This window comes from Thunnus thynnus, chromosome 22 (genome assembly GCF_963924715.1).
Source record: "Thunnus thynnus chromosome 22, fThuThy2.1, whole genome shotgun sequence".
Classification (NCBI taxonomy): Eukaryota; Metazoa; Chordata; class Actinopteri; order Scombriformes; family Scombridae; genus Thunnus; species Thunnus thynnus.
In genome coordinates this window covers 20,675,812-20,702,603 of record NC_089538.1, presented here as the reverse complement: position 1 = coordinate 20,702,603, position 26,792 = coordinate 20,675,812, and the positions used below count along the sequence as shown (strand labels likewise).

General features: G+C 39.0%; 2 protein-coding genes across 3 annotated transcripts; both read left to right on the top strand.

Moving 5' to 3' along the window:
* Positions 1-839: 839 nt before the first annotated feature.
* ovol1a (ovo-like zinc finger 1a) lies at positions 840-11,697 on the top strand. Its single transcript, XM_067580080.1, has 5 exons — positions 840-1,467; positions 8,965-9,194; positions 9,456-9,665; positions 10,550-10,694; positions 10,782-11,697. The coding sequence occupies exons 1-5, from the start codon at positions 1,368-1,370 to the stop codon at positions 11,126-11,128; spliced, it is 1,032 nt and encodes a 343-aa protein (XP_067436181.1). The 5' UTR covers positions 840-1,367; the 3' UTR covers positions 11,129-11,697.
* A 4,453-nt stretch (positions 11,698-16,150) lies between these two features.
* Positions 16,151-25,473, top strand: mus81 (MUS81 structure-specific endonuclease subunit). Of its 2 annotated transcripts, none has more exons than XM_067580109.1 (17): positions 16,151-16,248; positions 16,453-16,603; positions 17,724-17,853; positions 18,526-18,611; positions 19,190-19,315; positions 19,492-19,572; positions 19,691-19,779; positions 20,634-20,819; positions 20,898-21,068; positions 21,222-21,349; positions 21,745-21,857; positions 22,222-22,341; positions 22,630-22,725; positions 23,728-23,856; positions 24,053-24,156; positions 24,917-25,000; positions 25,146-25,473. In XM_067580109.1, the coding sequence occupies exons 2-17, from the start codon at positions 16,463-16,465 to the stop codon at positions 25,210-25,212; spliced, it is 1,851 nt and encodes a 616-aa protein (XP_067436210.1). In that variant the 5' UTR covers positions 16,151-16,248; positions 16,453-16,462; the 3' UTR covers positions 25,213-25,473. The 2 variants fall into 2 exon arrangements, with proteins under 2 accessions (XP_067436210.1, XP_067436211.1); XM_067580110.1 differs by lacking the exon at positions 16,151-16,248 and adding an exon at positions 16,253-16,339.
* Positions 25,474-26,792: the final 1,319 nt, after the last annotated feature.

Genomic DNA, 26,792 nt, shown 5'->3' with positions numbered 1-26,792 from the left:
CCTAAAAATATACAGAAAGCCATGTGGAAATACATTCCAGTGAGTGATCATTTACAGCAGAAAAGGGAAGAAAACCACATCAGTACCAAAATTGCCCTTTAATTATACAGTATATCAGATAAGCTGATATGATGAAACTTCCTCCCTGAACAGTCTGCAAAACCTGCAGTGAAACTTGATTTCAGTCACACTTTTAATCACTGAAAGTTTCATTTGTAGTAATTCAGAGAGAGGCCTAACGTACAGGATGTTAACCTGCCACCAAATATGTCACTAGTGTCACCCCGAGACATTCACTTAATTTCATCTAGGATTCAGTTATTCATCCTGAAATTAAACCTCCTAACCCTGAAAATAGCATATTTCTGTTAAAAACACTGAATTTTCAACCTGTTTAGCATAAAAATAGTCAAACAAAAAGGATCAAATATCAAAAATGATTCACTTGGGCCACCTGCTACCTGAGTTAGTCTCATCATATTCTCTCCTGGAGGTGTTTATTTGCTGGATGGGGTTGAAATAATCGCCTTTAGACTGCTGTTCATGCAGCTCCAGGGGGAAAGTGTGTGTGCAGGCCGTATGTGTGTGTGTGTGTTCTTGTGTGTCTATATTGTATAACTGCCTTTCACCCCCCTCACCTCACACACTCTCTGTTCCCCACATTTTCTTCTTTGCCCTTTCCACCGTTCCCCACGCCTTAAAGCGGAATGGAGAAGAGGTGGAGATAGAGAGAGGAAAGACTGAGACAGAGAGAGAGAGAGAGAAAGGAGGGGGAAACCGGTTCAGCAGGTATACTGAGGCCTAACCCTGGCTCTCTCCAGCTTGTCACCGTTATTTCTGAGGCGCATGCGCGCTGGCGTCTGTTTCCTGCTTTTTAAATGAGTACCTGTGCTGCTTTTTGACCCACCTCTGTCGAGTGTGTGTGTGTGTGATCAGGATATCGTATCTGCCGTTTTTTTCCCCCCCTTAAAACTCGCTCTCTCACCCACTCACACACACTCCCGTTATTTCAGGGCGCTGTGGCTGATATTCACTCTTTACCTGTCCGGGTTGCTCACCTGAGCGGACTCACCTGTCCCGACGCCATAAGACTTTTTGTTTCCTTTTTGCTTCCAGAGCTGGAAAGAAAATCAAACTGAGAACAAGGTGTGTGTGTGAAGGAAAAGAAAGAGATTAAAGCTTACGAAACGAGAAGAGAAGGCGCAAGGAGGAAGGAGAAAACGGGGACCGACACCTTCCATTTTTTTTCCCTTGCAACTTTAGAGTTTCCTGCTTTTGTAACTTTTTGGTTGACTTTACGTCGCGAAAAGCGGCTTCTCCAAAAACAAACGAACCCTTAAAGGATAAGGGTATTCGCTTAATTGAGCATGCCGAGGGCTTTCTTGGTGAAAAAGGCGAATGTTTCGCCGGGAAAGCGGAACTGGAGTGAACTCCCTGATCATGAACGAGGGGACGTCTACATCCCAGGTGAGTCCACACCGCTGTAATGAGCCATATTTGTTGTTTTAAATAAGCAACCAAAGTATAGCCGGTGCCAGGTCTCGACGCGTATTGGGGTGCTTTTACGCACGGATTCGTGGATTTCATACGGTTTTTTAGGGGGGACACCGGGAATGTCAGTGGGGAGGAGGTCGGGTGGTGATTGTAACGGGGCCGCTTCAGTACGGGGCCACCGAATAACGGGAAACACAACGGGCCGTGAAGAGACAATGTAGTACCTGCCTGCGAGGCTGCATATTATATTTCTTATCACCTATTTAAGCCTCATTTTAAATATTTTGTTCGCCACAAACTTATTTTAAAACTAGTGGGATTCAATTAGTAGTATTTAATTGTTAATATATAGGCTAAATACAATTTAAATATCCCATTAAACATATTATGTCACAGCAAAAGTCGGTATATTTGTACTTCTATATTTTTTTGTCGATGTGTCATTTATCACTCTGTGTCGCGGCCTAACAAGCTGTCACAAGGGCCCGTTGCTTTTCTCATATCGACCTTCAACCCCTGATTGCAGGCTTTCTTCCTTGTACAGCAAAGATACTATGTGGTCTAAATATAGGCCCATAATATAACCTACTCATTCAGCTTTGGGCTGTTGGTAAAGTCTTAAGTTTAAATCTCACTACAGGGTTGTGATTTTTGAATCATTGGTTGGAACTACTTTGTGTTTTTTTTTTTAAACACCAAACTTGCCCGTAAAATAAACACAAACACACCTGCCCTCTTGAGCTATGAGTCAAGACATTATGTGGTTTAACGGGCCTCTCATGTGATGACAGAGTTATTATCATTGCCACTGAAAAATAACGTTTTCTCATTTGAGTACCCCCAAGTGAAAAAGTGCAAGAGCTGGCATGTAACTGTCAACTTTGAGCTTGACAATGTTTGGCTTCAGCTGCGGTTTGTTTGTCACCGACTTTGCATTTAAATGACAAATTGAGGGAGTCCACCTCTTTCCCAATAACTTCTTTCTATCTCTCTCTTCTCGAGAACAATCCCTATTGTCGCCATCGGCAGAGTTTTTATTGTAGGACCACGTCGGTATCAGATAACAAATAACGGACTACACCCAAAACCTCTCTCTCTCTCTAGCTCTCACCCTTCCCCCCCTCCTCTCTCTCTCTCTCTCTTTCTCTCTCTCTCTCTCTTTTTCTCTCTCTCTTTCTCTCTCTCCTTCTCTCTCTCCCCCCCGCCCCCCCCCTCTCTCTCCCTCTGTGCTTCTCTTCCTCTCTCATCCCGTCACCGTTAACTTTTAATCATTGACTCTTACATCCTTCTGAGTATTTGAAACCGGAACATTTGATTAGCTGAACCGCCGCTAATTTCCTGGTGGTTTTAAACGCATGTAAAAAAGAGCTAATAGATAACCAAATAATAATTTAATGGTCTCGATTGACGCATGCATGCATTTAAGGCTTGGCCAAATGTAAAGTCTTGGATACTCATTTTACGCACAAATACAGCGAAATTTACTTATCTTACAATGAGTTTCTGTAATTCTGACTTTTGGTCAGTTTTGACCTTAAGAAACCTGGAAAAAAACACCAAATCAACAAGAATCAGTTATAGAAAAGTCGCACCTTTTCATTAAAAGATCCAGTTTGCTATGACAACATTTGTCCATACTGAACAACAGAGCGTCAGTGCGTAATTACGCACCAAACCCAGCAACGGTCTTAGCTCTAAGTTTCTGGTATATGCCGTTACTTGATGTACCTGCCTGACGTGTGTGTGTGTGTGTGTGTGTGTGTGTGTGTGTGTGTGTGTGTGTGTGTGTGTGTGTGTGTGTGTGTGACACACAGAGAGGTATGATAATTGCCCGCAGAAACAGGCGTGTTGAATACTTTTATGAGGCGCCAGATGCCATCAGTTTGGACAGTTTTGTGTGAGTGTGTGTGTGTATGAATGTGTTTATTTTTATCTCTTAATCCAGAAACATGTGCCAGGGCCTGTTTCTGATGGATCATCAGTTCCAAATCAGCCTCTTGTTAGCTTATGATCTATTAACAGCATCCCCAGAGAGTTTACCCAAAGTCAGGCATAACATTGCTTATATAACAATAAATTGGATTTAATATGAAACAAAAAAAGAAAAAAAAAACAGGTTTTAACAGGCAGTACAAAAAGAACCTAATTAAAATACAAAGTATGACAAAGGAAAAATAGGAAAGAAGTTTTTAAAAGTATCCTCTCATTATCGATGCATGTAAATCTACAATTGCATTCAGTGCCTTCATTTTGAGCTTTGCTGAAATTGAATGACATTTTAGCTTTTATTACAGGTTTTTAAGATAATATTAAAATCTTATCGAGATGTATGGGACAATCAGGGCATAGGGGAAAAAATAAAACAAAGAAGGAAATGTTAACATAAAATAATTAATAAAACTGCAAAAGATAGAACAAAACAGAATACAAATAAAACACATTTTTATAAATTGAATTGTGCTTTATAATGTACACATTTTCAGGGAAAAATACTGTAGCCAGTCAAATAGAAATAGGTTAATAATGACAATAATAATGATAATATCCTAATAATTTATGTAAAAAAAACAAAAACAAACAAAGCATGAAAACATGAAAACATGCAGGATAAAACATAATTCTATATTTAAAATCTTAATGTAAACCAAATGTTTGTTGTTTTTTTTTCTATTTTACAATTTGGCAATGCGTGGATAAGACAAGGGGGTAGTTTTTCAATAATACGCAGTATAAATCTATCAATATTATTTTGAGAGCCTGACTGACACAAGATTTTTGAGGCCAATCAATATCATCAATATTTGTGTTATTAAAGGAATAGTTTGACATTATGATAAATACACTAAAGGTATTTGTTTTCTTGGCAAGAGTTAGATGAGAAGATTGATACCACTCTCATGTCTGTGAAGCTAAAGCCACCTGTCGGTTAGCTTAGCTTAGCACAAAGACTGAAAACAGGTGGAAACAGCTAGCTAGGCGCTGTCTCATTTGTTCAATCCTTACAAAAAACACAGTGTAAAACCGGTAAATTGTTTTTATAGAGTTTTATGTGCAGGACTATTTCTTGGCACAGTCATCAACTTATTGTCACAGCGTGTCATTTTTACACTGTGGTTTTTGTACAGATTAAACAAATGACTTTGGGGGATTTTGGGGTGCTAGTGAGCATTTTTTTTTACCTTTGGACACAGCCAGGCTAGCTGTTCCCCCCTGTTTCGAATCTTTATGCTAAGCTAAGCTAAGCTAGGCTAGGCTAACTGGCTGTTTTCTCATATTTAGAGTACAGACATGAGACTGGTAACATCTTTTCATCTAACTCTCACCAAGAAGTGAGTGCAAATGTCAGACACATGCAACATACAGTATATGCAACAGGTTAATTTAAGCAGAAAATATTTATGGTGGAGCTCTATTTATGCTATTTACACCAAGGTTTTCCACTGTTTGTCTTAAGGCTGCTGCAAGGTTAATGTTTATTGGACAGGAGGAAATGTAACGGACCCTACAGACAGCCAACTGCTGCAGGCAATACGCCTTTGGCAAACACACACACGCACGTACATGCACACACACCCTGCGTTTTGATAAAGTTATCTACAGATTGTTGACTCTTTCTCATTGCTAAGCGATGTTGAATGGATAGAGAGAAAATATTAAAGAGCATTCAGCAAAACACAACTCTCTGTCTTACTCCGTTTCTTTCTCTCACGTCGTAGAAAGTATTTTGAACCCCCCTCTCAAACACACACACACACACACACACACCCCAAGAACACACACACCTCATTCATTGGTGAGGGGGGAAGGAGGGGTGAACAAACAATACAAGATGAGATTAAATATCCAACCAGCAGCAGTCACCACAGAAACTATCACCACACATGGATAATTAAATTAAATACAATTTAAAAACATATTTGAAACAAAGTCCACTGTTCAGTGAGCTGAAATGATCCGTTCACTTTAACAATTTATATTGTAAAATAAACCACCAAATAAGATCAGATTTCCCAAGTTCTCCTGGGTATGTTACATCCTTTATGTAATATACCATATATTTTTGTAGGAAACAAGGCTACATAGACTTTTTTTTTAGCACAAATGTGAGCCTTTACAGGTAAATATTTTAGGAATTATAATGAAAGGGCACCGGAGGCATACCTGTAAGCTGTCTTCACAAACTCAGTGCTGTGTACTCAGACTTTTTATTCAAGAATAGACCATTATACCACTTTTAAAACAGGTTGTTGAATTTTTAAAGTAAATTCCTCCTGTAGCTCAGGTCAGAGCCGCTTGACCATTTTGTGTTGCATATCTAGAAGTGTCTTTGTCTTTCAGCAAGATACTGACTGAACCAAAATCGCTCCGGATGTTGTGTACGGGGAAAAAAATGTTGCTATGTACAAAAGCATCAGGCATTTTAATGAAATGTAAATGTAAACATTGTAAGTCTGGTATCTGAGTGCTGATGAATGAATTAACATAGTATTTGAACATTTTTACTTTCACAGCTGTGCGTGTCAAGTTATCTGTCATAGCACGACACATATGCACTTTAAAACATTTACGTTTAACAGATTTACCAATCAAAATTCGTAATAATTTTTCATTTCAAACAAAAGTGACAAAAGCAGCTTCTTGTTTCTAGCTGGTATTGAATTTTCAGTCTGGAATTATGAATATCAGCTGTAGCTAGCTTGCTAAGTAAGCTAATGTTAGCTTAATAAAATAGTTGTAAAAAAACACAGTCTCCGGTAGACTTTTTAATGAGTGCTGACTCATTTCAAAACACAAATCCTGTAATGGGGTCTTAAACATGCACATCATGGATGATGTCTTGCTAGAAGACTGAGGCTAAAGCTAAAGCTCCATCTTCCACGCAAAAAGTCAGAATCCTTGCCGGTTCCCATGTCTCCATGTTGAAGACATAGGAAAAGCAGCGTAGTTCTTGTATTTTTAGGGAAAGCTAGTTAGTCTTTGAAAAGAAAAAAGTAAGACTAGACTGTTTTGTTCTAATATAACCCTGTTATGCTGCTTAGCTTACACACTTGGACTAGCGAGTCAGAAGTCAGATTTATGCTTAATTGTTTGTGTTTCTAGCAGTATGTTTTCACTTTTAACGTTACAAGAGAAAAGGCCAATGCGTTTGGCAAACATAACGCTATCTCGGGTAATTCCTCGCTGTGGCTGCTTGAGTGCAAACTTCCCCAAATCCAACAAGGAGCAGGACAAAGCCGTTAACGTTAGCTTAAACTGTGATAGCATCCAGGACTGGCTTCCACACAGTGGGTTTTAAAATTTATATCTTAGAAACTAATTATGTGATCTTTGGCCTGTGATGTAGGCTTGGTTATTACTGATAGGTAGCTGGACATTCTAATGATTGCTGTTAAAGATTAATATCATTATAAGGATAATATAGGTCACTACTAGGGCGTTAAAACCTTTTTTGTACTGACCAATATGTCTCCGTTACACCCAGTATTGATAACTGTCAAGTACAGAAGGTTAGCATTGAATGCCTTGTCAGGTTTATAGTATTATTTACATATTCTTTGTTCAGCTAGTTCCTAATGTAAAGTATAATTTTGCCCATTTTGAACTGTATTTTATTCAGGCAAAATATTGGTATCAAAACATTTTAAACAATACCCATAGGCAATTATCAGGAGGCTGCAGTCTTTGGCAGTGACCTCATTTAGGATCCTAGTGGCCTGAGGGTAGAAGCTCTTCCTGAGCCTCTCAGTGCCGGCCTGGTGTATCCGGTACCTTCTTCCCGACCGCAACAGGGAGAAAAGACCGTTATCTGTGTGGTTGGAGTCCTTAATGATTCTCCTAGCTTTATTCTTGCAGCGCCTGGTGTAAATATCCTTTTAGGCGGGGTAGAGCACCGCCTATGTTCAGCCGAACAAACCACTCTTTGCAGGGCCTTGCGGTCCTGTTTGGTGTTGCTTCCATACCAGGCAGTGATGTTCCCCCTCAGGACGCTCTCGATGGTGCGGGAGTAGAAATTCCTCAGTATTTTAGGGGATACCCAGTATTTCCTCAAACGTGTGAGGTGAAACAGTCTCTGCCTTGCCTTTCTAACCAGTGAGTCACTATGCAGCTCACGGTGGAGCTTCATTTGCATTTACATTTGAGTTTTATCTGATGGAGGCCCTGCAGAGTCAACTGATTCGTTGTCTTCACCGAGCTGAACCACACCTGCCTTTGGGCCGCCTGAACATGCACACAAAGAGATGCACGCACACTTTTATGTTGTATGTTCAATGGTTTCTATAGACCCTATATCTCTCTCTGTCTCCCTCTTTCAGTGGTGTTTTGTTATCGTGTGCTTATACACACAACACGCACACACACTTCCCTCCACATACACACACACAGACACACACATACAGTCAGGCATTCACCCCTGCGGAGGTGGATTGTTTGAGGAAGGTACACAGAGCTGGTGCTGCAAGACTGTCTGGTCAGACAAGTCTAACTGTAGTGGTTAAGAGAGTGACTATGTGTGCGTATGTGTGCGGGCATGTGTGTGCGTGCAAAAAATAAGTTGCACAAAACAATAGGGCCAAATGTGTGCACACCCACTCCCACACATGAATACATACTGTACACATATTTAGCTCTGCATGTTTGCTAATTATGAGATTGCGCAAATATGAAGCGGTACAGGCTGTCTGACTATTGTGAAATTCTATAGTACAAGAAAGTTCTACCTCAGCGTCCTTATGTTTCCTCCCTGTCCTTGTTCTCTTATATGTCTCTCACACTTTGTTTCTTCTTTCTATCTATTTTAAAGAGATTTCTTGTCTTCTTTTTTAACCTGTAGTTATATTAATAAATTAATTATGTGGAGTGGCAGCATCAGAACAAAGTAAATGAAAGTGTGGTAAAATTAAAAACAGAACAAGAGTTAGAAGTCATACAGAGGTTTAAGTAATTCTTATTTCTACTATAATATAAAGCAAATGGTAAAACACAGTGTGCAGTATGTAAAAACATGAATGTAATCATAAAAATAGTACAACAAAATTCAGTAAAATAAACTTAAATCAAGTGAAATCTGGACATGCTTTTTTACAATAAAGTGTGTTTAAAGTAGAGCTGCAACAAATGATTATTTCTTTGATTAATCAATTAATTAAGTCTATAAAATGTCAAAAAGTAATGAAAAACTGTGAATTAATTTCCCAGAGCCAAAGATAATGTCTTCAAACATCTTGGTTTTTTTCCGACCAACAGTCCAAATACCCAAAAATACTCAGTTATAGTGATTTTAATTGTTTAAAATGCTGGAATTTTTGGTGTATTTTGCTTGAAAAATCAGACACGATTAATGTATTATTAAAATTGTTGTCAGTTATTTTTCTTCTGATTGAGTAATCGATTAATTGAGTAATCGTTTCAGCTCTAGTTTAAAAACGAGACTTAAAATATGACTCTTCCTCTTCCTCTCTCTCCCTCCAGTCTCCATCTTCCCTCCGTCCGTCTTGGTGATGGACTCTGAAGCCAGCCCCGCCGAGACGCCTCCTCTCTGCCTCACCAAGCACTCTCTCTCCGACACGCGAACGCACGCCGAGCTGCCGTCCAGCACGGTGCTGGGCCGACCCCAGAGCCCCGCGGCCCCACAGGAGGAGAGGTTAGGGATCAAGAGGAGGTCGCAGGGCGCCTCCACGTACATCCGATCTAAAATTAAGGTGAGGAAACAAGCAGTGAGCGACAAAGTGTTTTATGTTTTAAAATGACAGTGTGCATCATCTTCTAAATGTGTGTTTTTTCATTATTCATTATTCAATTTTGGAATAAAATCCTTTTTAATAGGTCCCAGCTCTGTTTGCACCTTAAGTGATGAAAATTAAATAAAATATTGGCTTTATAATTACAGATAAATTAAAGTTATATCAATATTAACAATTCATTTCTGTTCTTATTTCTCTCTGTCTGTCTTTTTACCACAGGTGACTACAGGCGAGTTACCCCCTGATCCTTCTCTTCCTCTCCCTCTCCTTGCTATTCCTACCCCGCCTTCCTTAACCCCAAATGCCACTGCGATGCCGGTTGCCTTGACGACAACCCCTGCCCCCCTGGAGACGGTCTCCACGGTGACCAGATCAGCGGTTCAAAGTCAGAGTTCTTCGACAGGGACGACGGGGGCGTTCGTGTGTCAGGTACGCCAACGAGATGAGGTTTTACTGAAGCTATAAGACTGAAATCCACAAAGTAATATTTTATTCTCATATGTAGGGCTGTAACTAACAGTTATTTTCATTATTGAGTAATCTGACAATAATTCTCTTGATAAATCAGTTAATCATTTTGTCTATAAAATATCAGAAAATAGTGAAAAATGCCCGTTTCCCAAAGTCAAAGTTGACATCTTCATATGTCTTGATTTGTTTGACCAACAATCCAAAACCCAAAGATAATCAGTTATATGACAGAAAATCATTAAATTATCACATCTGAGAAGCTGAAACAAGCTAATGTTTGGAATTTTTGCTTAAAAACAGTCAAAACGATTACCTGATTATCAAAATAGTTGCCGATTAATGTCCTGTCGATCGACTAATCATTGCAGTTCTACTTATATCACAGTAGATTTAAAGGTGCTATGTGGAGTTTTTGACCAATAGCAACGCTGTGGAGCAATGTTTTTATGAGTGGGTCACCATTTTGTTTGTATCATGCACGGACATGAACACAAATAGGCAACATGATTCACATTCCTGCTGCTGGTCTCACATTCTTCCACTGATTGACAGTTGACAGAAAAGAAACGTAGCAATGTGCCCGCAAAGGCAGTGAAGAAGAAAACCGCAAGCTAGCAAACATGACTGTAAACAAAACAGGATTTAAAAAGTTTTACGAGGAAGAAAATGCATTAATTATTTTTGTTTGGCTTCCAAGGATACACACAATGCTTTTTTGGTGATAAACACTCAATGTTTGTCTATAAGAAAACTCCACAGGGTACCTTTAATGTTTTAACTGTGCGATAAGCCCCTAAGATGTGTTTTTTAAAAGAAAAAAACTGTATTGTTGTTGCATTTAGGTTTGTCAGAAGACGTTCCAGTACCAGCGGATGTTAAACAGACATATCAAGTGTCACAACGAGACCAAGAGACACCTCTGCAGCCACTGCGGCAAAGGCTTCAACGATACATTCGACCTCAAGAGACACGTACGCACACATACAGGTAGATACACACTCTCATATTCACACTCTCAAATGTAGACGTAACAGTCGAAAGCAAGTTTATGACCTTTTTAAAATTTTCCCTCAGGCGTCCGCCCCTACAAGTGCAGCCTGTGCGACAAGGCCTTCACCCAGCGCTGCTCCCTGGAGTCCCACATGAAGAAGATCCACAACGTCACCCTGAAGTACGCCTACAAAGAGCGACGCAACAAGCTGTACGTCTGCGAGGAGTGCGGCCACACGGTGGGAACTCAGGACGAGCTGCTGCTCCACCTCCAGTCGCTCCACCCCGACAGCGCCCTGTTGAAGGGGAAGGTCGCAAGGAGAGCAGGAGGAGGAGGAGGAGGAAGAGAGGGAGGGTCAGTCGGAGGATCAACCCCAGGTTCTCCCCAAGGAGCTGATAGCGACGATACCACCGGATCAGCAGGGCAGTAGAGGGGAGGGAAGCCCGAAAGATCATCAAAACTCAGGGTGGATGGATGAAGGATGGATGTAGGCATTAACTCATATGAATAGGTGAAGTGATAGAGTTACAGACAGATTACATAACAGTGGTGAAAGTAAATGTATGTGTTTATGGATTTAGGCTTATAACAAGGTTAAATGACACGTCTGACTTTGACTAATATATTATATATATATATTTTTACATGTGATTGCGATGTGGATGAGATTATTAACGTGTGACAATAGCAACCTATTTTCCTTCTTTTGTATTGCATGTGAATATTAAGTGTGGGATTCTCTGTACAGCAAAAAGATGAGTTTTCTATGAAAAAAAATAACATTAAAGGGAGTAATATATTACACAAGAATGAATTATCCTTGGGTTTTTTTTTAAGTATAAATTGTGATTATTATGTAACCTACATTATGGACAGCCTGAAACTGGTTGATGGTGGTATTGGTGGTGGTTCCCGGCCAGTGAAGTGAACTCATAAATATACTGTTTCATAATGAAACCTTTGATATGCTAAAGAAGCTATTTTGTGGACTGTAAATTTAAAAATAAACAAAAAAGTACCAAAAAAAGTTACCCTTATTCAATGAAAATACATTAAAACTCATTTATTAACACTCTGCCATCAGTCAGCTTTCCAAACTCCCAAACAACTTCTGTCCTTGAATCCAGTCCAGTCCAGTACCAACATGTATTTAAAGGCTAAGATGATCTAAGCTTCGGGCACCACTAGACCAAAAATATGCTTTGTGGTGTCAATAGTTAGTCTATTTTACGGAAACAATTAAGCCTATCAACATAGACTTTAAATCAAAGTAAAATGCCTTGATATAGTTGTTCTGTCAGGGTCTATACTAACCATCTAACCATAACAACCCAAATAAATACTAATATACAGTATATAATGAGGCCTATACTTGACTTACAAATATAGTCAGCGAGTGCAAAATTAATCCCCGACCCTTCAGAACAATCAAACCCCTTCATTACATACATTATATTCTTACATTAACGAGTGCACACAGCAGTAAATCCATTTTCATGCCTGCATGTGCACAGATTGCCAAGAATAGACTTATTATATTAGTTACACTGCATTTATGAGGCACATTTAGACAGTTTAGTTCTATAATGGTGACACTTTTAAACAACTGACAGCTTAAGTTGAGACTTAGCCAGTAGAGAGACAGCAATTCATCAATTCTAGGTTCAGTTAGCCTCCAAATTTGCCATTAAAATCCATTTTTATTTGAACTTTAAAGAACTACTATGTGAGAATGAAGACTATGTCACTGTAGATTATTTGCTACCTCAGTTGATACTTTTTGTTTGGTGATTCAGAGGATAATTGATCCCACACCCGGGGTGTGCAACCTCCAACGTTCTTTAATTCTATTTATGTAGTTTTGTATATACAGTAGTTTGTACAACTAATAACAGGCTGTTGACACCCTTAAAAGCATGAGAGTCAATAATATGAGCCTTTTTACTGCATTTAGCTTTTAATTAATCCTGTAATCCTTGTAAATAAAGGACAGTTGACTTTGTCTCTCGTCTCTCTTCGCCTTTCAAACCAGCTTCATTTCACAACAACGTGCCTCCCAAACTGTGTGTGTGACTGCATGAAAGATGGCTATGATGCACTAATTATGCCGTTTTCCTTTTTTTTTTTTTCCTCTTCCATGCTTTGACTATGTGTGTGTGTTTAAGAGAAGCGAGAGGTTGTGGTTGGGAGGGTGAGGTTGGATTCCTGGTCTCTGTCGGGTCTTGTTGGAGGATTCCAGCAGACTCCCTTCAGCCTGAGGATACGAGGAGGCGGATTCAGGTGACAACCAGATAACGGTCTTGTAACTTAACTGACACTGAAGCCTGAAAGTCATTTGGTCCTTCACACAATCCATCTCATGATTAAAATCACATTTGATACGCCAGAATAGTTTTGAAGCTATTTTTCAACGCTTAAGCATCACAAAGGAATGTGGTTGAAAATGCACATTACTCACTGTAGAGACAAGTTTCCCCTGTTTTTACTATTGTTTACTGCTTGTTTATTGATTGATTCTCATTTGCCATTTATATATTTATTGGTGAGATGCATTCATAAGGCCATTTTGTTTTGTTTTTTTTTAGTCTCACTGGCACAAACCTTATTTTTTAAGTATTAATGTATGTTTTTTATGTGTAGTTATGTATTCAAATGCATTTTTATATCCCATCCCACTTTTTGTTCCCTCTCTCTCATATACGGTAAGGTACATGTACGTACATGCATGACATTAACAGATTTTTGACTTACTGTATTTAAACATGGGGCCATATTATTTTTCTTATTTTTGTAAGATCATGCCAGTAGCAACATTATGACAGATGACCCTAACATAATTAAGTTAATATCATAAAATATAAATAAAATTAAACCAAAATAAAAACGTACAGAATTATCACACGTTTAAAAAACATGTTTCTTTGGCTTTATGGTCCTGGGAACTGCAAGAATCCAGGATATTTGATTGCTTTGGGTGTAATTTGTAGAATTAATGACCACAATGGTTCGTTGAAATAGTATGTTGAAAACTAAATGTACATAGGCACATAGGCCCACTACACACTGTTTGCCACTTAAAAATCAGCCTATATACAGTGTGGTTTTTTGGTTATTCTGTACATAGTAAGTGCAATTCAGTATTCATTCATTCCTTTGACGTTATTTTGCCTATTTATAGAGTTTATCCTCGTGTTTGTCTGTTTTCTGATGTATTTATTCATTTACATTTGTCCTCAAATCTCAGCACACACGCAAGAAATCTAGGTGTCATCTTTGACCCTGCATTCATAATTGAGAAGCAAATAAATTCAGTCATCAGCGGTAGTTTTTTTCACGGCGATGGCAAAGATAAAAACCTTTTTTTTTCTTTTGGCAATCTGGAGATCTATTTTACACGCTTTTATCACCTCACGTGTCGACTGCTGTACCTCCCTTTATGTGGGAGTTAGTCAGTCCTCCCTTTCTAATCTGCAAGTGGTTCAAAATGCAGCAACAAGACTCCTCACTGGCACCAAGATGAGAGACCACCCATCACCCCTGTACTGGCCTCCCTCCACTGGTTACCAGTGAAATATAGAATTGATTTTAAGATTCTTATATTTGTTTTTAAAGCTCTGACTGTTTTGGCACCAGCGTACATCTCTGAATCTCTGATCTCCTCAATCTATATTCTACATCCAAACCCCCCAGATAGCAAAATTGTTGTGGCCCAGATCCGGCCCACACCTGACACTTTCGGCACTTTCATCCGGCCCACATACTGCATGGAAACCAGATAAACCAGAACTGGCCCACATCCAGAATATACATACCTGAGAGCACCACATCTTTACCAAGAAAGGCCCACATTTGATTTGGGATATTTTGGACAGATTTGCTATTTTACATGTGGGTAATTTCAGGCTCACATCCATTTTATCTGGGCCAGAAGAAGACTTGAAGTGGCTGACTTCCGTATGCTATCTGGGCCCTCAGCTCCTCTGATCAGTTACTTCTCTCTGTTCCACGTTCCCGGTCAAGATCAAAAGGTGACCGAGCTTTTTCCATCGCTGCTCGCAGACTGTGGAACAGTTCGCCCCTCAATGTCAGATCTTCCCATCTATCACCACTTTTAAATCACAGCTAATGACCCACCTTTGTAGAATCACTTTTGTATGATAAAATTGTTAACTTTGTCTATTACAGTTACTTATCTATTTATTTTGTTTTGTTTGAGCTATTTAACTGTATTTTACATTTCTCTGTAAAGCATTTTTGTCAGCTGCTGTGGTTTTTAAATGTGCTCTATTAATAAATCTGACCTCACTTGACAGTATTTACTTTTTTATGAGTAATATCGCCGCCAGGTCTCACTATTCGTGTTTTTTTCCCCCTTTACCCTGCCTCCTTCTGCGATCATGTGACTGGTGTCAACAAGACATGAGACAGGGCAGGAATGGAGTTTAAAGGTGCAGTGTGTAGAATTTAGTTGTATTTAGTGGAACAGACTTGGCAGAAATATAATATAATATTTATAAGTATGCTTTAATTAGTGTATAATCGCCTGAAAATGAGAATCATTGAGTTTTTGTTACCTTAGATTGAGCCCTTTATATCTACATAGAGAGCGGGTCCTCTTCCACGGAGCCCACCATGTTGCACTGCCATGTTTCTGTAGTAGCCCAGAACAAACAAACCAAACATTGGCTCTACAGTGTAGGAGTGGAGCCAAATCCAAATATTGTATTCGGAAATGCACAAATAGTGTTTCTTATAATGAATATTTATTTGGTTGAAATACTCTCCTCTGCTCCGCTGTGCTGTCTGTGTTATGGAAGCTTTAGCTGAGTAGTCAGTGCAGTTGTCTGTGGCCTGGAGGACCTGAGTGTGAGACCTAGCGTCTCACTAGGGACCTCCTACACAAAATAGTTTATTGATGAACACTTATTTTAACACTTAAATATCCTAAAATTAGAAATATAATAAGAACAAAAACTTTTGTTAATGACTATTTCCACCTTTATTCGAATACAAATAATTTTGTTGCCTCAACAAATACAGATACAAATACTGGGCTCTCTGCACATCCCTGTAAGAGAGGGTGTTTCACATTTTTCACAAGTTTTGCAGCCACCATATTCAGTTGGTTACACTCTACAACCTCATTGCTGAATGCCACAAAATCCTACATACTGGTCCTTTAAAATCACTTCTGAGCTCAGGACAGGACTTCAGGGAAATCAGAAGGGGGTTGATAGTCCTAGGTTATATAATACAGACAGGATTAGGAAATAAGGTGTTATCTTTTAAATATTTTCAATTTTTGTGGTTTATTTATTTTTTTGCTTAGTTTTAATTTTGTTTTGTTTGTTTTTCTATAGAACAATCAGATTATCTAATGCTATGTATCTACACACTCCACTACATCAGGTGGCGGTATGCACCTTTAAAGTTGGTTTGCGAGCCGCCAATAAAACCACAGAAGAAGAAGAAGCCGCGTCAACAAGGAAGTGCGGTGCGTCTTTAAAAACAAGGCGCCAGTAGCTGCAGCTGCACGTCCACAAGTTAAAGGTGAGCAGCGTTTCCAGACACAAAACACCAAACATCTCACTGTTTTCTCTGATAAGACTTTATAAAGTGTCGCTTGCTACTTTATAACCCGGTGAGTTGTTGGTGAACACACATACAAGCTAACTGCTCTGCTAACGTTAGCTGGTTAAAGTTACCGGCTAAAGCAGCTGTCGGTCTGCTGCTGTGTCATTTCTCTCCCGTCAGACACAAAGGGATGCCCGCCTCGGAGCCGGTCCGGCTGGGTCGGAAACGAGTCCTGCCCTCCTGCCCGAACCCGCTGTTCCTCCAGTGGCTCACCGAGCTCCGGGACGAGGCGAAAGAGAAAGGACTGAAGATCCAGTACACCTACCAGAAGGTGAAGAGGATTATCTACTGATCAGACTTTAGCTTCCGTGTGTGTGTGTATATAACTGACTTTATAAGCAATAATAAATATACAGTTTATTTTATAAAGATCCTATAAAAACAAGCAATTACGAAGTGCTTTACAAGGCAGAGATAAATGATAGGATACAATGCCAGATACACACACATTCCCACATATATATCAGTAAAATAAATGACCATATAAAATCAAGCAAATAATAGACAAAGTTTATAATAAAGACTTACGATAAAAGTGAGTTTTCAAAAGCAATTTAAAGGACCAGTGTGTAAGATTAAGGGGGATCTATTATTGTAATATTGGCTGAAATTTAGTATAATACTCCTAAGTATGTTTTCATTAGTGTATAATCACCCGAATCCAAGAATCATTGTGTTTTTGTCTCTGTAAAATCAGCCCTTTATATCTACAGAGGGAGCAGGTCCTCCTCCTCAGAGCCCGCCATACATGAAAGTTTCTCAGTGGCACATGAATCCAAAAAAAATCACTTCCTGCTGTAAAGAAATTACCCAGATGAAAACATACTCACTAGAGACTTCCATTGGCTGAGACAGCTAACTTCCCGCTCAGCCCTCCGCCAACTTGAATGGGGATAAAACGATTCAGTCATGTGGCTCTGCTTGACTGTCCAAATGTTATCAGACCGACTATCAAATTCTGATAGTGGAACGAGTCATTTCACAGGGGGTTGTGTTCATTTGGGCTCCTGACTGTTGTTTTAAGACATGAAAAAACGTGAACCCTTCCTTTAACTTTCATGGAAGCATCACATCGACTTTGTTGTGAAGCAACAAAGAGATAAAATCAGTCTTCCCTTCTTACAAGTTTAACCCTTCTCAAGTTTAATTCTTGACTGCAGTTATATATTCCTGCTATATATTCCTCACATCTCCAACCTATTGTTGGTTTTGTTGTTAGAGCAGTGTTCATTCATAGGCAGTCATGGTTCAGTTGTCATATTTGTTTACCAACGTTCAGCCAAGAAACTGAAGTTTAAAAGAAAAAGTATCTCAAAACAGGGAAAAATGTGATCAGAGTGAAATCAGTGGAAACATAAATAATTTGTGTGTGTTTTTTATCTTTTTATCAGGCGATCAGCTCTTTGAATAAGTATCCACTACCGCTTCAAAACGCCAAAGAGGCAAAGATCCTCCAGAACTTTGGAGACGGGATCTGTAAAATACTGGATGAAAAACTGCAACGATACTATAGAGAGAGAGGTGAGAAAAAGACGGACGGACGGATGGATGAAGGGATGTCTGGATTAATAGATTGAAGGATTATCTATTTACATTTTAGGTATTTTGCTGTTTTTGTCTCATAGAGATTGACTTTGCAGGACTATGACTGTGGTTTACTCATCATAGTTACTGTAGTTATTATGCAAAACACTTTATAATAATATAAATAATAAGAAAATGGATTAAGAGGTAAAGTGATTCTGTACAATACTAGATAACGTACAGATAAACTAGATTGATGGCTGGATGGATGGAAGAGATTAATTATGTAAAATACAAAAAGGGAAAGTAAAGATATCAGACTGGAAGAAATTTAGAAGGAAAATATGGAAATATGGACACCAAACTGCAAAAATGACACTGTGAATGACACTATGAACTAAAGAAATGGATGGACGGACAGAAAAAAAGATGAAATATAATAAAACGCTAGTAGAGAGCAGAGAGACGGACTTTTTCTTTTTAGCCATTTAACTGACAGTCACACAAGAACAACAATAACATTAAACAGATCAACAAGGTATCAGTCACATTTAAACTCATAAATTCTTCCTATTTGGTCAATTTAAAAAGCAAAATAGTCTTAAAGTCTGTTAAAGTAATCACATTACAACAGCTCACTTGTCTTTTCTCTCATTACCTCTCCTCCAGGTCCAAACGCTCCGATTCACACGCTCCCTGAAGGAGCGCCCCCTCCTGGCAGACCAGACAACAACAGCCTGGCTCCCTCCAGGAAGGTAAATTATTAGAGATTAAAGCTGGATTTATACCTGATGTAAGGGGTTAATGTCAGTCCCCGAGTAGATTAATAGTTCAGCATCAGTTTTCACCCGTTGAAAGCAACACTAGACGCACTTATTATAGACAATCAGGCCATATTTGCTCTAAATCTGTACCCATAACGTGATTATGTTACTGTTTGTTCTTGTAATCGTGGGATAGCTGATGAAAAATGTAAAACAACTGCACCTTTTTTATATTCTTCTGTTTTTTTTTTGTTTTTTTTATTTGAAAGGGACTATGTACAGTAATAAATGTTAAATAAATGCCATTTGAGGCACTGTACCAGAGTTAGCTTAGCTTTTCATTTATTTACTCTTACGGCTGATGGTTATGGTAAAGGAATCAGGATTTTCCCCCACAAAGAGCTACTAATCAAAGAGTAAATATGGTAAATATTAAGGCTTTTATGAACAGGACATATTATATGTTGAATCATTCTTTAGGGGAAAGTGGAACATATGTACGTTTTGTGGATTACATAGTGTGATCTCGAACATTTAATTTGTTTTCCTAATCCATCTTTCCTTGTTAGAAAAATGCTGCAGGGGATCAAGGGAAGGAAAAAGGAGGAGGAGGGAAGAAGAAGAAGAGGGAGTACGTACCCCAGAAGAGGTCTGGGGGTTATGCGGTCCTGCTGACCCTTTACAGACAATCACAGGTACCATCACACGTTGTCATTATTGTCAACGGCTACAGATTAGTCTTCAAATAATCCAAGGAGAGTGTTTTTTAAGGATGAACCAGGCTTAAATAAATCATTTAAATAATATTGCCGTGTATTAAATTGTGGCCTTAGTAACCAAAACTGCATTGTACTCATATATCTCTCTCTAGATCCCAGGAAGTAAAGGTTATATGTTTAAGATGGAGCTACAAACCGAAGCCCAACGTCTCTGTGATAAGTCTTTCAGTGTAGTAAGTGAAATATCATCAGCCGTCACATCTCAGTCTAATCCCTGCTCTGTATCTTCTTGTACAGCAGGTAGTTTAACTGTTTTATTGAGTTTGTTAATCGTATCTTTCCTGCTCGTAGCCGGATCTCGGCAGTAAGTACACCGCCTGGTCTTCAGTCAGCACTCTGATCCAGAAGAACCTGTTGATAAAGACCCACAATCCTGCGAGGTACACAGGAAGCACTTCTTATTAATTTTTGTCTAGTTTTTGATTTATTACCTGCTTGTTTGTGACCCGGTCAGTGAACCAACATGATCTTTTATTTATGACGCACATAAATGACGTGGGTAGGTGTGCCTCCCAGTGATACATCATAATAATCAATAAAACAATAAATTAAGCTAGATAAGGACCATTATTTCAACCAGTTTTCTATGAGTAACCCGGAAAAGAAGGCAGCATAAATACTATTAATACAAGGCTGACAGCATAAAGTAAAGCCTGAACTAACTGTTATTTATATTCAGGTTACCTGAACTGCTTTTAAGTACACAAGGGCTGAAAACAAGACAAGTTTAGCACAATTTTATAATTAAAGTTGTAATCCTGAAGATTTTCATTAAATCAAACCCAGTTTTGCTACTGTTGTTCAACAGTTGCTTCTCTGTACAGTAGTTTTCTCTGTTTGTGGTGAGGCTGCCACTGGAGTCTAATCCTGTGTGTTTGTAATATTATCTCGGTGATATCAGCCTCACTGTTTACTTTCAGTTTACTAATGTTGTATCAGAGCAGTGTAAAGTTACTGCTGATGCGAACCCAACATCCTACTGTTGATCATTAAAAACAGATGGAACACCAGGAACCACAGGGGTCACTTGAAATCTTAAGGATTATAATTTTAACCTCTACGTCCTCCTCAACACTCCTTCATCTCCTTTTTGATGATGATTATGGCCAAATATGACAAGCCAATGAGCTTCTTACCTAAGTGGACGATAGTTTTTCCAGACCACCAGGTGCGCTGGGGTCACTCTTCAACGCTGAAGGTCGTCTTCTCTCTTCTTCTGTTGTCTTTCTCTCAGGTATTCTCTGACAGACGAGGGTCTTGCTTTGGCTGAACGACTGGAGTCTGTAGAAAAAGGGACTAAAGACGGTCCAGAGGGGGACAGAGAGGAGTGTAGGAGTGAAGACGAGGAGGAAGAGGACAGCGGTCCTGGAGTCGTGGACCTCACCGGTAGTGATGATGACAACGAAGAGGACAGAATAGAGTGAGTTTACACTAAATGAGTGATGTATTTCATGCTCTTCTTCCTCTTGGACCAAAGCAAATCATCTTCTCGTCACAGTCCTGTAGAGACGCCGGCCGCTGTCGTCCAGCCAAGGAAGGAGGTGGATGAGATGGGTTTTTCAGGAAAATCCCAGAATTCACAGGCAGCGAGCAGGAAGCCGAACGGAGCTTGTCTCCTACCTGGAACCTATGAGATTATACTCTGTGTTGACTTCATTGAGACAACTGGGTGAGACGACTTAAATAACTATGCAGTCATCATGTATTAACCTGTGATTTGTGGTTGTATTTATGTCTTGTCATCCAGATTTTGTCAATTTGTTTGTCTTTATTTGTTCTTGTTTATGTGTGACTTTCATGACCTGTTGGTTTGTTTGTGCAGCGGCAGCCACCATCGTAAGCAGGAGCTGGTCAAAGAGCTTCAGAGAAACGGAGTGAACTTCGATGTCAGGAAGCTAAACGTCGGAGACTTCCTGTGGGTGGCTCGGGAAAAAGTCGCGCCGGTTCCAGGTAACGCAAGTATTCACACAAGACAACTAAACCTAGAGACAGAAATGAGGCAGCTTCACCTATTAACTGACATTTACATAAACACATTTGCCTTCAGATTTATCTCCGAAACGACATGTTCAACACTTTTTCAGCTTCTAAAAGAAGACATGACATAAAAGAAGTTATGGACCATAAATACTGTTGCTTCCTGTCATGAATGATGTCATCAAACCTAATGTCATGCCTGTTTTCCCCACTTATTTAAGTCATGTTGTCCATCTCTCACCTTTTAATTCCAGCTTTGTATGTGTGAGATTTAATAAAAAAATCATGATTCTCACCTAATCTTACCTCTGCATGTTGCCCAACTATCCACATGAAGTGAGTATGAATTATAATCTCGCTCTTCCCAGGTCAGCTGCGAGCGCCCGAAGGCCGGGAGCTCGTCCTCGATTACATCATCGAGAGGAAGAGGATGGACGACCTGTGTGGAAGCATCATTGACGGACGCTTCAGGGAACAGAAGGTCGGTGGGATTTTGCATTTTTTTTCTTGTACCAATTATTTGTTTGATTAACTTTACTCTATAAATCATAAAACATGTCCGACATAAAGTCTTAAAATTGCTTGTTTGTTGTTTTTAACAGCCAATTACAAAATGTATTTAGTTTATAATGATATGAAATTGAAAAATGCAAGAAAGTGTTTGGTATTTGTACCTTAATAACTTGAATAATTGATAACTAATCAAAATTGTTACATGTTCTGTAAATAAATCAGTAGTTTCAACAATAATCTGAACCCTTTTCTCTCTCGCTCCTTGTATCTTTTGATTAATAACACAAGTTTTACATTATTATGTTTTTCTCGTCCCGTTTTCCCTCCGTCAGTTTCGGCTCAAGAGGTGCGGTCTTCGCAGGCCCGTCTATCTGGTAGAGGAGTGTGGGACGGCTGCATCCCACCTGAGTTTACCTGAAACTACACTACAGCAGGCCATAGTCAACACGCAGGTGCGAGTACACACACCTACACTTAAATGTTTACTTTTGACTACGCAGGAGCCTGAATGACATATTGGTCAATATTATTAGACAGCAGTGACGAAACACAGATATACTAGAATCATCGTACTGTTTGTGTTGGCGTTAGTTCAAACATGGTACGAATAAGCAAACCACAGCTGTCACGAGTGACTGGCGATGAGTGCAGATGTGGCTTTGTGTTTGCACTTATATATAAAGTGTGTGTGTGTGTGTGTGTGTGTGTGTGCAGATCATTCATGTGTGTTTGTGTGGTAGGTGGTTGACGGCTTCTTTGTGAAGAGAGTCCAGGATGTGAGAGAGTCTGCGGCTTACCTCACTATCATGACGCGATACCTCACTAAACTGTACCAGGTGAACCACACACACACACACACACACACACACACACACACACACAGTCGTGTTTATATCACTTCAGAGGACATTACATTGACATTACATACATTGACCGCAAAAGCAGAAAACACAACCACATTCACTTCTACCAGAAAAGGTAGGTACGTGCTATCGACAAAGCTTGTTGCTGATTGGACGCTTTCCCATTCTCCCATTGATAAGGATCATCGCTGATTGGACGGATGCACTGTTCGTCTTTTTTAACAGGAAGGAGGCACTGTCATATTTATTTATATATATATATATCTGCTTTTGTGGTTGTGTTTTGTCATTTGTCGTTGTGATTTGCACTTCAGGACCACCGTACTTATCCAAACCATGACCACTACTTGCCTAAACAAAACCTTAATATAACCCTAAATTTTAAACCAATTCTACACCCTAAAATTAATGATTTACATTAACGGGACTTGCTTTTTGTCCCCGTTAGGGAGGCGAGTCCCCACAACATGAGGAATACCTGGAGCGCGCGCACACACACACACACACACACACACACACACACACACACACACACACACACACACACACACACACACGTTGTCCTAGGTCACTTTTGGGGACATTACATAGACTTAGTTTAACCTTGAGGACACAACTTTTGTCCCCAATTGGACAAACACACAAACACTGATTATGAAAACACATAATTTATGTTTAAGTTTTAATGAGATTTCAAAGCTTTGTGTAAAAAAAAAAATTTTTTAAAAAATGCTACAGTTGGAAAGACATGAAAATATAAATCTTTTCTTTCCTTCTTGGTTTACTTGTTGTTTCTCCTGTTTTTAATGAAAACCTTTACATGGGTCTAGAAATAAACCCCCCCCCAAAGTGTTTCAGAAAGCAGGATTATCAAGTTAACTAGATTATATTAAAAAAGGCTTCTCTCTTCTTCTCATCTATCTTTCTGTGCTTTACACTTTGTTTTGTCCTTTTTAAAAAAAATCTTTATTTCAGAACCGTACGCTGATCTGTCGCTCCAGAGAGCTGGAGGGTGATGGAGGGAGTGATGAAGAGGAGAAAGGGATGCCTTCCTGCTCTCTCATTTCTTTTGCTGAGTTCAACCACGGTGCAATTAAAAACAAGGTGTGTGTGTTCAAGCCCTCACTAAGAACAATGTCCATTTTTCTGTTTTAATCAACATTTTGAATTCACACATTAAAAACCGAATTAAAACATCAGAAATTTAAACGAGAAAGACGTAATGAAAAAAACATTGTGGGACCTTAATCTGTCTATTTAGTGTGTCTGTGAAGGTGTAAACCTCTGTTTCCTGTTTTAGTGTCAGACAGTTAGAGAAGTGTTTGCCAGACAGTTGATGCAGATTAGTGGTTTGTCCGGAGACAAAGCAGCTGCTATACTGGAGCACTACAGCACTCCGCACAGGTAACGCACACATTACAGCATGTATTTTTACCCATCAACACCCTCTTTCTATAATTTCCTGTTTATCTTTTACTCTGGTAGGTCTTGCATGTCTTTGCTCTGGTGCAACAGGAAACGATCTTGTGCCGTAGCAGCAAAGGTTTATATAATTTACACAGAAAAAGAACTGCAGAGACGAGTATCATGGCTGCACAAAAAACTGAGTACCATTGTCAAAAAAATCACAAACAAAAAAAGGGTAACACTTTATTTTAAGTCCCCCTTTTTAGCATTTATAAGTAGTATATAAACAATTAATAAATGACTTATAACAGCCTGTAATATATATGTTTATTAATGAATTTCAACTATAACTCCTCCTGTGGGGGCACCCATACATGGAGGCTGGTGAGTATAAAATGTCTTCATAGGAGAAGTGATAATTAGACAAACACTGTACATTAATAAACCCTTAAAATGTCCTTATAACTACATTATAGTGTTCTAAACATTTATTACATGTTTATATACTGCTTATAAATGCTAAGTATGGGGGATTTAAAGTAAAGTGTTACCAAATTGAGACATTACTTGTTCACAAAGATTATGTGACTACAGTATAAATGTCAAATTATGTCTTTAAGACACTGTACCCGTTTCACAAAGTTTCAACAGATAACACGTATAAAATAACAAATAATACCAATAAAAACATGACCCCAAGCTACTGTAAAAGACAGAATATAAAGTTTATATCTTTCTGCTTCTGTCTCAATCTCAGCCTTCTGACGGCCTACGAACGGTGTGCAAGTGAAGCTGAGAAAGAGAAACTTCTCTCCTCCATCCGATACGGGAAGCTCAAGAGGTTTGTAATTTGATTTGTATGTTTCCCAGTGATTCATGTAGAAAAGACCAAATATCTCACTCAAGTCTTAGCATTAGCTACTTAGCGACAGTACCAGGAATAACTGCAGTTAGTTATACTTTATTTTTCTGTCTTTGTTTTTCAGGAATCTGGGTCCCGCTCTGAGCAGAACAGTTTATCAGCTTTACTGCACTCAGGGAGCTTTATCATAGATGGAAACAGTCACCGTGCACACTATTTATACCTCTCAGTCTCACAGATGGATGCAACCTCATAATGTGAATACATGTAGTCATTCATTTCCAATTCCTCCGTTACTTGAATAAAATTACTTTGAGTATGTTTCTTTACATGTTTATGTAAATATAAAGATGCTGTTATATTTTGATTACTGTAAAATATTTCTACTGAAAACCATGAAAACGTGTATGAAGTCACAAATGCATTAATAAAGTTTATTATTTTGTATCATATTTGGTTGTTTTAATGCAAGTGTTAGTGGACCAACAGCAACAGTAGGTTGTACATCACTTATATGACCTAGTGACAAGTATTTAGAATCAAAATTTGTCAAAATGATTCATTATTTGACTGTGTAGTGAACCCTGCTATTAATTGTTCCCCACTAAATTATGTTGGTTACACTGTTTCTAAAGTGTTCCTTTCACTAATATAATATGAAAAGTAAACATAATAGTAAGTAAGTGTGGTGGCTGATGTCCGTCAGCATGTTTTTTTGATATTTCAAAGTTGCTGAAGGACACTTCAACAAGGCTAATATTTGAAAAGACAAACACAAATTTTATTAGAATAAATCTCGAATCGTATACCTTTTTATTATATAGGGAGAGAGAAGACCATAGACTGTATGGAGAAAACAGGGAATGAACAGAACTCCTTGAACTACATTTATGCTATCTTTGGTAATAAGGGACATTTCCTATCCCTTATCACAGCTCCAATTTTCCAAATCTTTAATGTTAATGAGATGGGTGTGTTCAGAGTAATAGCCTGTTTTCATGGCAGACATTTTGTCTTGTAAAAGCAATTTTGTGGCACAGCAGTGAGTGCAAAAACTGCAGCAACGTTTCAGGAACAGATGAAGGTGAGCTGAAGCCAAAGGCACTGGATTCTGGGATTATAGGTGTTATAGGCACCGTCAGCGAGAGTGCTGTGTCTACGAGTCACCACCCTGTCCCTCACACTTCCCACTCATACTTACCTGGCAGAAGAGAAGATGCTTCACCCTATGCCTATGCTTAAACCTATGGCATGATCACAAAAAACCTAAACGAAGGTCTTCTGCTAATTCTACCTGATAACGTCACAAGAACCGCAGTTACGACAGGGCTGTGCCCCCAGCTGGCAAACTGACAGAGAAACAATGCAAATTGGCATCTGTAAATAGCAAAAAGTTTGATAAACACCCACAAAGATCTGGCATGTCAGATCAATGTTTGCCCTCAAGAGCTTTCTTTGAGAGAAGGGGTTGCCCAAGGACGCCCAATGGAAGCTTGTGCAGAAAATGAAACTGTGACCTGTTTGTTATGGACATGTCAGTTAGCTCTGTGATTGGACTCTCTTATCTCCTTGGTTAGGAGATTTGTATAACTGTCCGTCCATCAATGAAAATATACCATACAGTTGTCTGCAAAGAAAATATTAGTCGATAGTGGTGCATTGTGAACAGCGTTAAAGAAAACTTATAGAAAGGTTTAAGAAATACAAGGTCGTGTTAGGACAAAAATTAAAAGCCCAGAATGTGGAAGGTTTCTAATATATATTTAATGGA